Source organism: Herpailurus yagouaroundi, unplaced genomic scaffold (assembly GCF_014898765.1).
Source record: "Herpailurus yagouaroundi ecotype Mexico unplaced genomic scaffold, PumYag 159, whole genome shotgun sequence".
Taxonomy (NCBI): domain Eukaryota; kingdom Metazoa; phylum Chordata; class Mammalia; order Carnivora; family Felidae; genus Herpailurus; species Herpailurus yagouaroundi.
Genome location: NW_024412400.1, coordinates 4847089 through 4860782, shown reverse-complemented (window position 1 = coordinate 4860782; position 13694 = coordinate 4847089). Strand labels below are relative to the sequence as shown.

The 13694-nt window shown below is 48.0% G+C and overlaps 1 protein-coding gene and 1 long non-coding RNA gene across 3 annotated transcripts in view; one reads left to right on the top strand and one right to left on the bottom strand.

Annotated features, from left to right (window-relative positions):
- Positions 1 to 13694, top strand: part of LOC121033445 (uncharacterized) — a 46035-nt gene that overhangs the window by 26444 nt on the left and 5897 nt on the right. The window lies entirely within an intron of this gene.
- STAC (SH3 and cysteine rich domain) overlaps positions 11012 to 13694 on the bottom strand; it is a 139003-nt gene continuing 136320 nt past the window's right edge. For both annotated transcript variants that reach the window (XM_040479723.1, XM_040479722.1), the window contains exon 11: positions 11012 to 12430. In XM_040479723.1, the coding sequence (XP_040335657.1) occupies positions 12332 to 12430 (99 nt within the window). In that variant the 3' untranslated portion in view covers positions 11012 to 12331. The remainder of the gene's footprint in view (positions 12431 to 13694) is intronic.

The window sequence follows — 13694 nt, the reverse complement described above, 5'->3', positions numbered from 1 at the left end:
TCAAGATTGTCTTTTTGTTACTTATTTATTATTTCATTGTTATTATTGTTTTTCACGTTTCTTTATTTTGAGAGAGACAGAGAGAGAGAGAGAGAGAGAGAGAGAGCGAGAGCGAGAGTGGGGGAGGGGCGGAGAGAGAGGATCTCAAGCAGGGTCCCAGCTGCCAGCACAGAGCGGGACACGGAAACCGCGAGATCGTGACCTGAGCTGGAACCAAGAGTCTGACACTTAACTGACTGAGCCACCCAGGCGCCCCTTCATTATTTACAATTCTAAGGTCGTCCCAAGTCTTTGGACAGAGAGTAGGTGTCGTCAGAAAGAAGACCTTTTACCCTGCTGAGCATTTGGAGGTGCAAAGGGAAGGACAGAGTGGGGCTCCGGGGTGGGGGCAAGGCAGAAGGAAGCAGAAGGAGGAGTGAGGAGGGTGGGGGTGAGGGGACAGGGAGTTGATGGAGTGTCACGTGCCAGGACCCCTCTCTATGTCTCCTGCTGACATCATGTCAAGCATAGGAACCTCAGCCCGTGATTTATGGGAGTGGATTTCTTGTAAACAATGGTGACAAGGCTGAGTTTAGCATCCCGCCTGAGATAGGAACAGAAACGGATTTTGCGAGAGAAAAGGAACAGGGAGAGGCAAAGAGGGGGTCCAGAAGAAACACAGGACTTGGGGAATTTCTGGAGACTGTGACAGAGGCTCAGTTGAGTAAATTAATTTGAGCTCAGGGTTTGTTAAGTGGTGATTAAAACGCAATAACCAGGACTGGCTGCGTAATGTTTCTTTAAAAATATTTCTTTGATTTTTTCAGCTTATTGAGGTACAAATGGCCAAAGTCTAAGACACAGTGTATATCGTTGTGATTCGATTAATGTATGCAGTGTGAAATGATTCTCCCTATCTAGTTAATTAATCATCTATCACCTCACATATTTATTTTTTTTCCTCTCTCCCTCCCTCCCTCCCTCCCTCCCTTCCCTCCCTCTTTCCTTTCTGTCTTGCCTTTCTTTAATTTTGGTGAAAACATTTAAGTTCTCCTCCCTTAGAGAATTTCAAATATACAATACAGAGTTAGCAGCTGTGGTCATCATGATATACATTAGGTCTTAGAGCTGAAAGTTTGTACCCTTCTCAAACCTTTCCATATTTCCCACACCCCTCTGCCCCTGGCAACCACTTTTCTGCTCTATTTCTATGAGTTTGGTTGGATATTTAAGTTTCCACGTATAAGTGACACCATGGAGTATGTGTCTTTCTCTGTCTGGCTTATCTCTCTTAGCCTAAGGCCATCAAGATCCATCAATGCTTCAAATGGCAGGATTTCCTTCTTTTTTATTGCTGAATAATACGGCTGAAAAATACACACACACACACACACACACACACACAGGAATGTTATTGGAATATTGGAATTATATGTATATAATACATAGACACAGAGGTATCTATATATACCATATCTTCTTTACTCATTCATTCATTCAGTTCATCCATTGATAGACATCTGGGTTCTTTCCATGTCTTAGCTGTTGTGAATAATGCCGTAATGAACATGGGGGTGCAGACATTTCTTCGATATCCTGTTTTCATTTCCTTTGGATATATGCCCAGAAGTGGGGCTGCCGGATCAGATGGTAGTTCTACTTTTAATTTTTTGATGTACCTCCATACTATTTTCCACTGTGGAAATTCCCAGTAATGGAGGCTATAGACTTTTCTGGCCCATGGATTTGAGACTCCCAAGGAACCCTCTATAGATTTCAGAGGTTGAAAAAACTCCAGACAGCACCTCTGGTTTGGAGACAAATTGAGTTTCATCCAAAAAGCAGTTATTGAATGTTTGCCATACGTAGAGAACCGTGCCGGGTGCAAAGAAAATAGAGATTTACCTGGACATTTCACATCGTGTGTTGCTAAAACTGTGAGAGAAATCAGTCCCTTCCCCTCAGCTGCTTATAATCTAGTAAGCGAGAGGGACAGGTGAGCATCTAGTTTACAAAGCAGAGGAAGTAGAAGTCCTGCCGGGGTGTAGACAGCCAGAGGGCGATCTGTTAAACGGGCAGTAGGTGCAGGGAGGTGATTCTCGCCGAGCGTGTGATGTGTATTTACAGATATGTTTTACGGAGTACTTGCCTATGAACCATGACCTGTGCTAAGATCTTTCTATTTAATTCTCCAAACGGCCTTGTGGATGGGCATTATTTGGTATTTATTTTACAGCTGAGGAAACGGGCTGGAAGTTCACACACCTGGCAAGAGCCGAGCCAGACTGGAACACAGCTGGTCTGAGGACAGAGCCCACGCGCGTCCCTCCGCCACACGGGGCTGGGACAGTTGGTGGGAACACCTGGGTAGAAGGCTCACCGTTTCTCCTTCGGGGTTCTAACGCGAGTCTCACAGTTGATCTAAGACACAGACTTGTTCAGTAGGCTTTGCTTTTAACCTCCCTCATAACTCGAGACTACAAAGTCCTAACATTCTTTCCCCTCGTGTCCGCACAACCTGAGTTGTCTCTGAAGGCGGTGGAGAGGGAGGGCAGTGAAAGGGGCCCGTGTGGAGGCAGCCCTGTCCAGCAGGTGTTCTTGGAGTTGATTCTCTGGGGGGGGGGGGGTGATGGACCTGCCACATCACACCCCTTGTGACTGGGGCTGCAACTGAGTTCCCGGCCAAGGGAGGGGACAAAACCAAAGCTCTCGTCCAGGTCTTGCATTTAATATCTATTTGGGTGGGCTTTGCTGACTGATCCAACCTGCTATCGGCAGAGGCCGTGGCCATCCAGTCAAACACCCAGATGTGCTAAGAGGTGGCGCTGTGCTGGTCACGACGGAGGGGCTGCGGATTGATGTCCTTACTCCACGGTGCCCTGAACTGCCCTCAAGGAATATACAGGCGATTTACTGCAATGAATCTGAAAAGTCACCAGCCGTCAGGAAAGAAGTGACAGACGCCGGTCGAGTGAGTCTGGTCGGGGCTGTGCAGTTTCAGAGGCACTGAGGTTGGTCTGGGGCCATCGGAGAAGAAGACTCCACCGAAGGGGCCGCGCCCGCTTCTGTTGACCTCGGGGAGCCCCCGGAGGGTTTGGAGCAGGGCAGCGGCGGGATCAAAGTGGTGCTTTTGGAAGATGATTCTGGCTTTGAGGTTGACTCTGAAGGAGAACCGCCACCAAAAAAGGCTTTGCAATGGTGGGGGAGCCGTGAGCACACGGTGCCAGGATGAGGCTGCCAAGCAGGCTGGCTAAACTTGCTGTGCTGCCGCGGGCCCCTTGTCCTTGCCCTATATGGCTACGGACTGCCACTGGGCACGGGCCTCCTTTGTTTCTAGCCTGCCCTCTCTCTCGCTCCCAGGAGCGTCTTCCCTTCCACGCCAGCTCTCCCAGTGCCAGTTCTGTTTCACCCCACCCCCTACAGGATATTGATCTCAGCCAGATTTTATGATGTCTCATAAACCTCTTGGGTTTTTTCATCTGTCTGACTCACCCCAATCATGCTATATTCTCCTAGCACAATTAGACATCTCTTTTCCCCTGTGCTTTATAAATTACTTATCACTGCATTCAGGCGTCCGTCTTGAAATATAAAGTGCATTGGAAAAACAAAATGACAGCCGGGGGTGGAGTGCCCATCATCTAACCGTCTCCTTGTGATTGCACTCACCTTTGACTGATCCCATTACCTCCTTATCGCTCAAAGCCAGAGGTCACCAGACCAAAATTCCCCTCCGGGAGAAACCGAAATGGGGAGGGGGAAAAGCCTTTACTTTCATCTCCTGAGGCTATGAAATTTTCCAGATACGAGACTTAAGGAGGCTGGATTTTTTTCTGTAGGGACTGACGATTCTTGGGTGGTGGTGGTGATGGGGACAGTGGAGGGCGACGTGATTAAAGTGAGAAAGAAAAGAGAGGTCCAGGGGAGACACCCTCTAGGGCAGTGACACTTTGCTTCATGTGTAAAAAACGAGTAAGGCATAGCTTTGAAACCAATGAACTGAATCAAAGAACATACAGCCGCTTAAATCTGCAGCACAGCACAGTGCACAACCTGAACGTGTGTGTATGTGTGCACCCTATGCACCCTTGGATTGCAGTCTTACTGGCCAATCTAAGGCACCTTTCTTACTTTTCTCATCCTCAGGGGCTAGTTTGGTCTATTACTACCCAGGAAAGGAACTGATAGCTTCCCACGCTGGTTACATATTAATACCTTGCTATTGCATTTTCCTGGTCTCTTTGGTTAGCTTTTTCCGAGTTTTGGGGAGCTCTTTGCTCCTAATCTGTGTTGGCAGGCTCTGGTCCTCCTTGGCAATGTTCTTAAAGACATTCAGGCAACAAGGACGTTGGGTTAGACTTCCGCAATCATGTCTCCCCCTTCCCGAATGGAAGTGTGAAGCCGTATGTTTCCTTTTGGTGCTGAAATGACCACAAACGTAGTGCTTAAACCATACAAAGTTATCATCTGTTGCAGTTGTGGAGGTCAAAAGTCCTAAATGGGTCTCACCGGAGTAGAGCCCGGAGGGCTGTCTCTTCTAAGGTTCAAGGAAGCCCTGTGGGGGTCCAGCTTGCAGGCTCCCAGAGCAAAAGTAAATCCCTGCAGATACCAGGATCTACCCTTTCTAAACGTCGGGTTAGTATCCACCTGCTGTTACGTCGGCTCCTTCCTGAGGGTCTCACACTCCTGGGGCTTGTAAAGAATTTCGTCCTTCTGCCAACACAGATCTCTGCCACAGAGTTCGGAGAAACACCGTCCGCAAGGTCTTGCTTCTTTGCTAGTTGATTCTTTAGTGCCTGGTGCTGTTCCATCTCGCACCCTACAGAATGCACGAACTGGAATCTCTTCTGAGTCCAGCTCTGTTCCTGGGCCTTCCCCCCGCCCCCCGGCCAAGTCCTGGCGCCCTCACTGTCCCAACGCCCTTTGCACAGAATAAATGATACTCCTCTGATGGCTGACCCTCCTGGGTACAAGTAACATTTCTTGGTCCCCAAAGCCCACGGGTTTCATTACTTTCAGCACTGGCTCAAGAAAATTTGTCTTCCACTGCTTCATTGCGTTGAATTTTATGGTTTTAATATCACATGCCTATAAGAGTCACAGATTCTGTAAAACCGATTTCTGAATACTTAAGATTTTAACTGGGGGGGCGGCCGCCGCCGCGGTGATGGAAAGAGGAAAAAGAAACTTCTGCAGTCCTGGGATGAGAAGTTTCGTGATCTCTCTAGAGCAGGAAGACTCTTGGGGGGCTCATCATGAATAGGGTGAGGAATCTGGCCCAAATCACACGTTGTCTGTGATTAAAAAACTCCCAGGTCCCCCCCTGTTGTGAAGACGTCTCTACTGTGTTTCCATTTTGATGACGTTTTAAACTCTGTTATTCTCTGCATCGCTTTTGCTGGGGCCCTAGACATCGAGGGAGCACCCTGGTGGAGACATACTAACAAGACAGGAAGAATGATCTCGGCTTTACAAAATCTAGCTTCACCTGAGAAAATTAATAAAAGGAAATCTTGCCTAGCACGGTGTCAGGAGGTCGTCAGGGAAGGCGGTCATCCCCGCGTGGCATCAACGGCAGAACCGCATCTTGCAGCTGGATGCTACCGACCTCCCAGCAGAAGGAAGGGAGGACGGCTCCCTTCTCCCCCGGTAACAGCTCAACCAATGGGAGACAGGCACGACGACAGCCGGCCAATGAAAAGCCACTATACTTCAACCGGCGTCCTCCAATGGACTTCTTGTTTATAACAGCCTCCCCTCCTCCTTTCCGCTACAGAAAGAGGGGTCCTCCCCTGAGTTCCACCGACTTCCTATGGTGTTGCCGTAACTTGCTTGCGTGGGGTTGCGATTCTCTGCTCTTCCCGAGTACGCCCACTTGTGATGGCAAAATAACCGGCAGTTTCATTTTTTACGGTTAACACAGCTCGTCTCCACAAAATCTCCTGCCTCCTCTCCCTAAATTCTAGTGAGACTGCCCTGCTTCAGGTGTTGGTATATTCCAAAACAGAGAGCTGAAAAGTTGCATTACTACCACTCTCAGTCTAAAATCACATTTTTGGCCTGACAGGTTTCAGTTTTTGTAGACCCTGTTCCTAATGAGATTAGCCTATTTCCAGCATATTCTTTAAAGATTTTGTTTTAATATTGATTAGAGAGAGAGAGAGAGGCAGACACAGAATCCGAAGCAGGCTCCGGGCTGTCAGCACAGGGCTCGACTCGGGCCTCGAACTCAAGGACCGCGAGAACGTGACCTGAGCGGAAGGCGGACGCTTAACCGACTGAGCCACCCAGGCGCCCCCGGCATATTCTTGTGGTTCATGGTTCTTGTAGCACTAATAATCCCTTTTCAGTGTTACTTGTTTGATGACAATCATTCCCAGTGGACTCCAGCGAGCATTTGTTGATTTGACTGCAAAAATGCCAACCATGTAATGACCCAAGAAACACCCATGTTTGAAACCAGCAGCTTGCGATCCACCACGTTTGGATTTAGACTCTTAGGTGCAAATACATTTCATCAGCTTATGATATGATTTCCACCCTTACCAGTCTCGTTGGAGCCAACGAGACGCGTTGGAGCCGTGGGGAGGTCCCTACCCAACAGCGATTGCGTTTCACTGTAGGTTTTCTCAAGACTCCCTGTCCCAGTACTAAAGTTTTCAGGGAATATTTTTGGAATCTCTTCACTTTCAAGTGATTCCTTTACAGTTTCTTCCAGGGAACTAAAGAGAACGTTTACTTAGGAAATGCTTTTAGTGATTCCTCCTAAATGTAGAAGGGGGAAGTTGTGGCAAAGAGCACTTCCTCCCTCCAAGGCCCGGCACCAAGCAAGCAACTGGAGACCCTTGCGGGCTGTCTCTTATTTCAGTCCACTGTTGCTGATTCTTGACTTCCTTTGTCTTTGAGAGAGACACATGGGTGCCTATCTCATAGATACACATTCAACTTTACATCCTGAAGACACGGCTTTTCTTTTTTTTTACCAGCATCCACTGGACATTTCTAAAGATTACTCATATATTATAGCACAAAATAAAATGCCAATTAATTCGTCAAAGCAGAAACCCAATGGATATTTTTTGACCACAACGCACAATGGTTTTAATGACACACACAAGCTACACACACACACACACACACACACACACACACAAGCTAAGAGAAAATCAAAACTGTAATTACAGAGTATTAGAAATGAATGAAAATGGGAACACTTCCATATGGTCAAAGCTGAACTCAGAGGAAAAGTCATAACCTTGGATGATTTCTTTTTACCTTAGTAAGAATGAAAGTAAATAAACTAAGCAAATGGTTTTCAAGCAGCTGGTTTAAAAGGAGAAGACAGAAAAGAAAGATATTGTCATGTACAAAAACAGTCAGAGTCAGGTGTAACCTGAGAACCTGAGTTAATGAGGTCAGTGGAGAAAATCTAAAGATGACCCACCATTTTTCTTGGAAATAGGTACTCTACTTTTCCAGGTGTATTTTCAGGATTTCAGCACATCCTGAGTTCCATGAAGACATGGAAGAAGTTCAATAGCTATTTCAACTTGCTGGTGCGATGATAAAAAAAAGTCTGCTACTTTTTTATTTTTAAAAAAGAACTCTAAAATACATTGCTATTATCTTGTTAATATTTCGAAGTACAGTTAAATTTCTCTTGCCCAGGGGAAGATTGAGGACTATTTAAAACTCCTTACTGGAAGCTAAGAAAAACAACAACAACATGTTCTAAGGGTCAAAAACACCAGGTGTTCTACAAAACACACAACAGAATAGCAACTGGGCAAAATCTAAGAGACCGTTACAGGATATCTTTAAACCAATTTTTTTTTTTTTTTTGTCCAAGTTGTTTGTAAGGATTTTTGTTTTGTGCTAAATCTGTGGAACACACCTGCTCACTAGGTTTCCTGGGGAGACTATTTTGGGCAGTGCCGAACTTTCTTTTATTCCCAGATTTATACCAGCCTACGCCCGGATGGTCAGTCAGTCTTTGCTAAAGCTATTGGCCATGAGGAAGCTACTCTTCTTTTGAGTTTTTCACCCCTTGGGGACACAGATCCCACTTTCTCCTACTCCCTACAAACTGATTCCAGAGCTTCCATTGTTACTATGATTATGCATTTTTGTCCTTTTCAGTACTTCATAGGTATTTTCGTGAGATGTAGGAAGAGAGGGGGTATTAGGTGGACCCAATATTACATGAGAATTCACTACCATAGCATTTTCCAAACTATGTGCCTTGGAATAGTCTAGTTGATCCTAATAGGTGTTCAGTAGATCTAAATCCCTTTTTATAGATTTACTGTCAAAATTAGGCAATTAAAGGCTCTGAGAAGTGCTGAGAAAAGAAGCCTGGTTTATTTTATTTAAATCTACACTATTTGAGCACAAAATTCTTATTTATTTATTTATTTAATTTTTTAATTTTTGAGACAGAGACAGCATGAACGGGGGAGGGGCAGAGAGAGAGGGAGACACAGAATCGGAAGCAGGCTCCAGGTTCTGAGCCATCAGCCCAGAGCCCGACGTGGGGCTCGAACTCATGGACCGCGAGATCGTGACCTGAGCTGAGGTCGGACGCTTCACCGACTGAGCCACCCAGGCGCCCCAAGCACAAAATTCTTTTTCACAGCCGCCTGGGCCTGGCTGTAGGCTGGGGCCAACTAGTAAGTTTCCTTCCCGACTGCCTTTTCCTTGGGACAGCCAGGGACCTTGGACTGGCTTTTGGAGATCTGTGTTTTTTATTTTTGTTTGTTTTTTGTTTTTTGTGTGTGTGTGTTTTTACCTTTTAGCAACACTTGACACCAGGCTATTTATATGTACTGTCATCTTTCCACTGATTTTGTTTTCCTCCCTTTAAAAACAAAGAACAACAACAACAAAAAAAGAGGTTAGAGTGGGAGAGAGCCAAAGCATAAGAGACTCTTAAAAACTGAAAACTGGGGCGCCTGGGTGGCGTAGTCGGTTAAGCGTCCGACTTCAGCCAGGTCACGATCTTGCGGTCTGTGAGTTCGAGCCCCGCGTCGGGCTCTGGGCTGATGGCTCGGAGCCTGGAGCCTGTTTCCGATTCTGTGTCTCCCTCTCTCTCTGCTCCTCCCCCGTTCATGCTCTGTCTCTCTCTGTCCCAAAAATAAATAAAAAACGTTGAAAAAAAAATTAAAAACAAAACAAAACTGAGAACGAACTGAGGGCTGATGGGGGGAGGGAGAGAGGGAGGGGAGGGTGGGTGATGGGTATTGAGGAGGGCACCTTTTGGGATGAGCACTGGGTGTTGTATGGAAGCCAATTTGACAATAAATTTCATATATGAAAAAGAAAAACAAAGAACACTAACTCTGATAATTAGTACCGTCTCACTAGTTGCTTTAAATATGTAACCCAGATGCTGGACTCTTATTCTCGATGGGAGTTGTGTGTGTGTGTGTGTGTGTGTGTGTGTGTTTAGAGCTGAGGAGGAAGGTGGTCTATGAAATCAACCCTACTCGTAGTCACTTGGACATCTACACAGGCCTCTCCTTGCAGCCCGTGGCCCACACTAAAGGTGTCTCAGTTGTGCTAGTGATGGGGTTAAAAATGTTCTATTCTTTACCTCCCGGGGCCCTGAGGAAGATTCGACCGGTTCTTCACTTCAAATTCACGACAGAATCCCAGGCCTACAGCATTGGTGGTGGAGCGTAGGGCACAGCGCCTGTTAGATATGCGCCAACCCTCAGCTGGGCAGGGGGAGGAGCTGAGGGGCTACAAAGTTGTTCTCTCACACTGTGAAGACGATCCCCCCGGATCTCCCCCCTTGTTTTCCTTCATATCAGCATTTCTTCTCTGCCCCTGCCCCCTCTCCGGAGTCAGTCTCCTGAAGTCTTCACCTCGTCCCCATACCAAAACCGTGGCTCTTCTCCCCGCCATTTCTTGAGTCTGGGAAACCTTCAAGACTCTGGTAGGTCATAGCTATCCTTGTTCCTGCCATTTCCGTAGACAAGCAGAAGAATAATGCCGTGGTTCCTAAAATCTGTGTGTCGGGGTGTGTGTGTGTGTGTGCGCGCGTGCGCACGCACGTGTGTGAACATCTGCGACAATCTGTGCCATCAGCAACATCTATCTTTTTCTCTGATATCTGCATGACTCCAGACCTCGAAGGAACACTAGAAATCCTGCATTTGGAGGGTTAGCTGCCCACCAATACTTGATGGTTGTAAAAACTTTTGGGCCTCATTTCTAACACTGGCTCGAACTGCAAAGTCCCTGTTCCAGTTACCTATTTCTGTATAACAAAGCACTCCAAGACTTAGTGACTTAAAAACCACCAAAGCGTATTTATTTTGTTCATAAAGCTACCCCTTGGGCAGGCCCAGCAGGGATGTTTGCTGTTCTGTGATGTCTGGGATCTCAGCCGTAGAAACGTGTGGTCTCACCGCTGGGCCTCTCCCACGTGGTGGCCTCAGAGTTGAATTTACCTGGTGGCTTGGGGTTCCAAGGGTGAGTGTTCCCAGAGAGCAAGGCGGAAGCTGCAAGGATGTCTTGGCCTAGACTCAGACGTCATGCCACATCACTTCTGCTGTATTCTACTGGTCACAGAAGACCAGCACTGATTCAGTGTGGGAGCGGGCTACACAAAGGCACGGATATCAGGAGACAGAGACCCCTGGGGGAACGCCTTGGGGGCAGGCTACAACAGCCTCCTTCTATTCGGCTTCCAAAGGCAAACTGATTTTTCAGTGCAAGTTAAGTTTGCCTAGGATGTGACACCGTTATACCAAAAAGCTTCAGTGGATCTTCTGCCAGAAAGAAGAGATCAGGACACATGCTTTCTATGCTCCTTCCAGCACTGTGTTGTCTTTATTAAATGGAATACAGAATTAGAGGCAGGAAGTGTTTGGACTCTGCCCTTCCGTTTTAGGGAATGGCAGTCCTATTATCCACCCTGGCTCTCAGAGAACCCATCTTGTCTCGGCACACTCAGTTTTGCAATGGAGACTAATGATACCAGGGTTTGGGGGACGATGCTTACATGCACAAGATGCACCCACTTAAGTCTTTTAAAAACCAGTTGTACTAATGCTTTTATTGCTCTGTAACAAAATGAATCGAGCGGACATGGGTTCCAAGGTCACTGTGAATCGAAGTTTAACCGTATTAATGACTAAGTAATCGGATGCAAGTTCGAATGCCAGGATGAGGCTTGCGGAGGAAGGCATCACAGTATATTGAATGCTTGTAAACATTAGTACAAATACAGAGTAAGAGGGACTCCCCACTTGATGGTAAAGAGGCCCCAAGTTCCTCTACTTTCTGAGGGATGAAGCACTAAAAGATTCTTTTCCACTTTACATCGGCTAGGGTATAATACACTGCCCTAAAGAGGAACGGATTCAGAGTTGGCTACTTTTCTCCTAAGATGCGGCTGGTTCTCCTCCAGGTTCCTGGTTCTCTACAAGCTGGGCTCAGCCTCCAAAAGGGGGTCCTATAGGATGGCCTGAGGGAAAACGCTGCCCCTAGTACAGGGGACGTGGAATGAAACAGGGCTGATCGCTGAGATTTTTTGCCCCATTCTCTTCCTCAGGCCCATCGCCTCAGGGAAATGCTTTCATAACCCGAAGGGCTGTATATTCTTCAATAAGTAGGGCTCTTTGCCCCACCTTACCCTACGCTTCGCCCTCTGTATTTGTCGGGCCTCGTGTCCTGCTCTGTCACCTCTGTTGGTAACTAAAGCAGCAGCAGGGACTGCCTGTCGGCCACCTTTGGGCAGATCAGGTCTCTCTCGGTGGTTGGTGCCACCAGCTCAGCCCTCACACCTCAAGGGCACCCCACGACTGACTCAGAGGACAGAAGAGACAGTACAAATGCAAAGTGAGAGGGGCTGAGAGGAGCCCTAGGATGCTGGGGGCTGGGAAGCAGGACTTCCTGATGCAGAGACTGCAAACGTGGTGACGTGGATGGGCCGGGACTGGGGACACAGGTCTGGAATCAGAATCACACTTGGCTATAGGGATCTGAGCCTTGCACAGGGCCCATACCACAAGCTGGAGCACACTCCAGCGGGCTAACTTACATCACATGGATGGGGACTGAGGTGAATCCTCAGGGACAGTTGTGGCTACTGCCCCACCGCCACCGCCACCGCCACCGCCACCTGCAAAGTGCTCAGCTCAGCCTCGCCCCCACCTTGGGCAGCCCGGCAATGCTGTGAGATGGGCCCTCTGTCCTGTGGCCGGGACTCCAGTCTCAGATCCGTGAGTCTTGTCTCACTGTTTCCCGGGTGGAGGGTCAGCGCGACAGCTCCTCTGCGTGGACACAGTGTGAGATGAGGCATCGCGGCGGAGCCCATCCACTGCAAAAGCAGGGGGGCCAGCAATCAGATGTTTTCTAGGACATCCAGGGGGACGAGGCCCCTCTTCTTTCCACTGAGGACTCTGATAAAGCCGTCCTGCTCTTCTTCAGAGGTCACGCAGATCTGAATGCCAAGGAAGAAAACACCAAAGGGTCAACAAGGAAGAAGCTAGAAGCTACTATGGCTTGAATCGCTGCAGACTGAGGCCAGGAGCACCAAACTGGAAAAGGGAGAGGAGTTTCAGGGAGTGGGGCTGGCTCTGTAAGAAAAAGGTTGAATAAATATTAGGCAGATCCTGGCTTTGGAACTATGCGCAGGCGTCGTATGTTTTCTGAGATTCAGCTTTATGAACGAAGATCAATAAAATGGAATTAATCATACTGTGTCCCTCTGAAGAGTCACTACGAGGACAGAATGAAATGATGCTTCCTATAGAGCCTAGCGCGTGCCATGCAATGAGTCCTCAAAACGTTTTAAAGATCCAAACAAATAGCTACCATTCCACAGGCTCTTGTCATGTGCTTGGAAATTTATATACGTCGTATCAGAAAATCCAAAGAAGCTATTCCCTTCTTGGCCCCAAGCAAAGCAAAGAGATGCTAACGACTCCCCTAGTCCACCTGTGCCGGCCTTAACAAGAAGGTGCTTAAAATCCATTTGGGCATGCTTGTCACTTACCACTGCCAGGCCACCGAACGGCATGAAGGGTGGGTGTGGTCAGAGGTACAGAAGAGGCTTTGAAAAAGAGCCTTTGGTGTGCTGTGGGTTCACCCAGTCGACCTGCTTCCGTGGGTGGTGGGTTATGTCTTAGGTTGGATTCCCCAGAAACAGAGCCTGAGACGGGAGTCCTCGCGAAGGGACTTGTTGAGCGCGTGCTCTCGGGAGGTGGGAGGCGAGGGAAGCATGGCGGTCAGTGGAAGGAGCTGAGCAAAGGTGAGGTCTCAGCTGGAGGCGAGCCTGAGCCTGATCCCGCAGGGAGCTCTGGAGCATGAAGCCCACCACAGAGCGGTCCCACCTTGAGGCAGGGGGTCCGGTCTTCTGGGCCCTGTGTGTCAGTCGTTGGCCACTGGCTGACGTGGGCTGTGAGAGATGCAACCTATCAGGCCAGGCAGCTCTTGTTCCACGAAGGGGGATTAGCTGGACAAAGGGCAGCTGTGAGATATTAGCCGACACAGTGACCGGGGGATAGGGGCACCCACCTAGAGAAGAGGATGTGGGCAGGGCCCCAATACAGACCCCTTCACATGGAAGGACAGGCATTAACAGGCCACTTAAAGAGCTTCATTTGTGACTCCTGGGGCTTGGGACCACAACAGGCTGGTATCTGGTTCATGTTTCAGAAACTTGCTGTGTGATAAGCTTGACTGGAAAGAGGCTGAGACAGGAG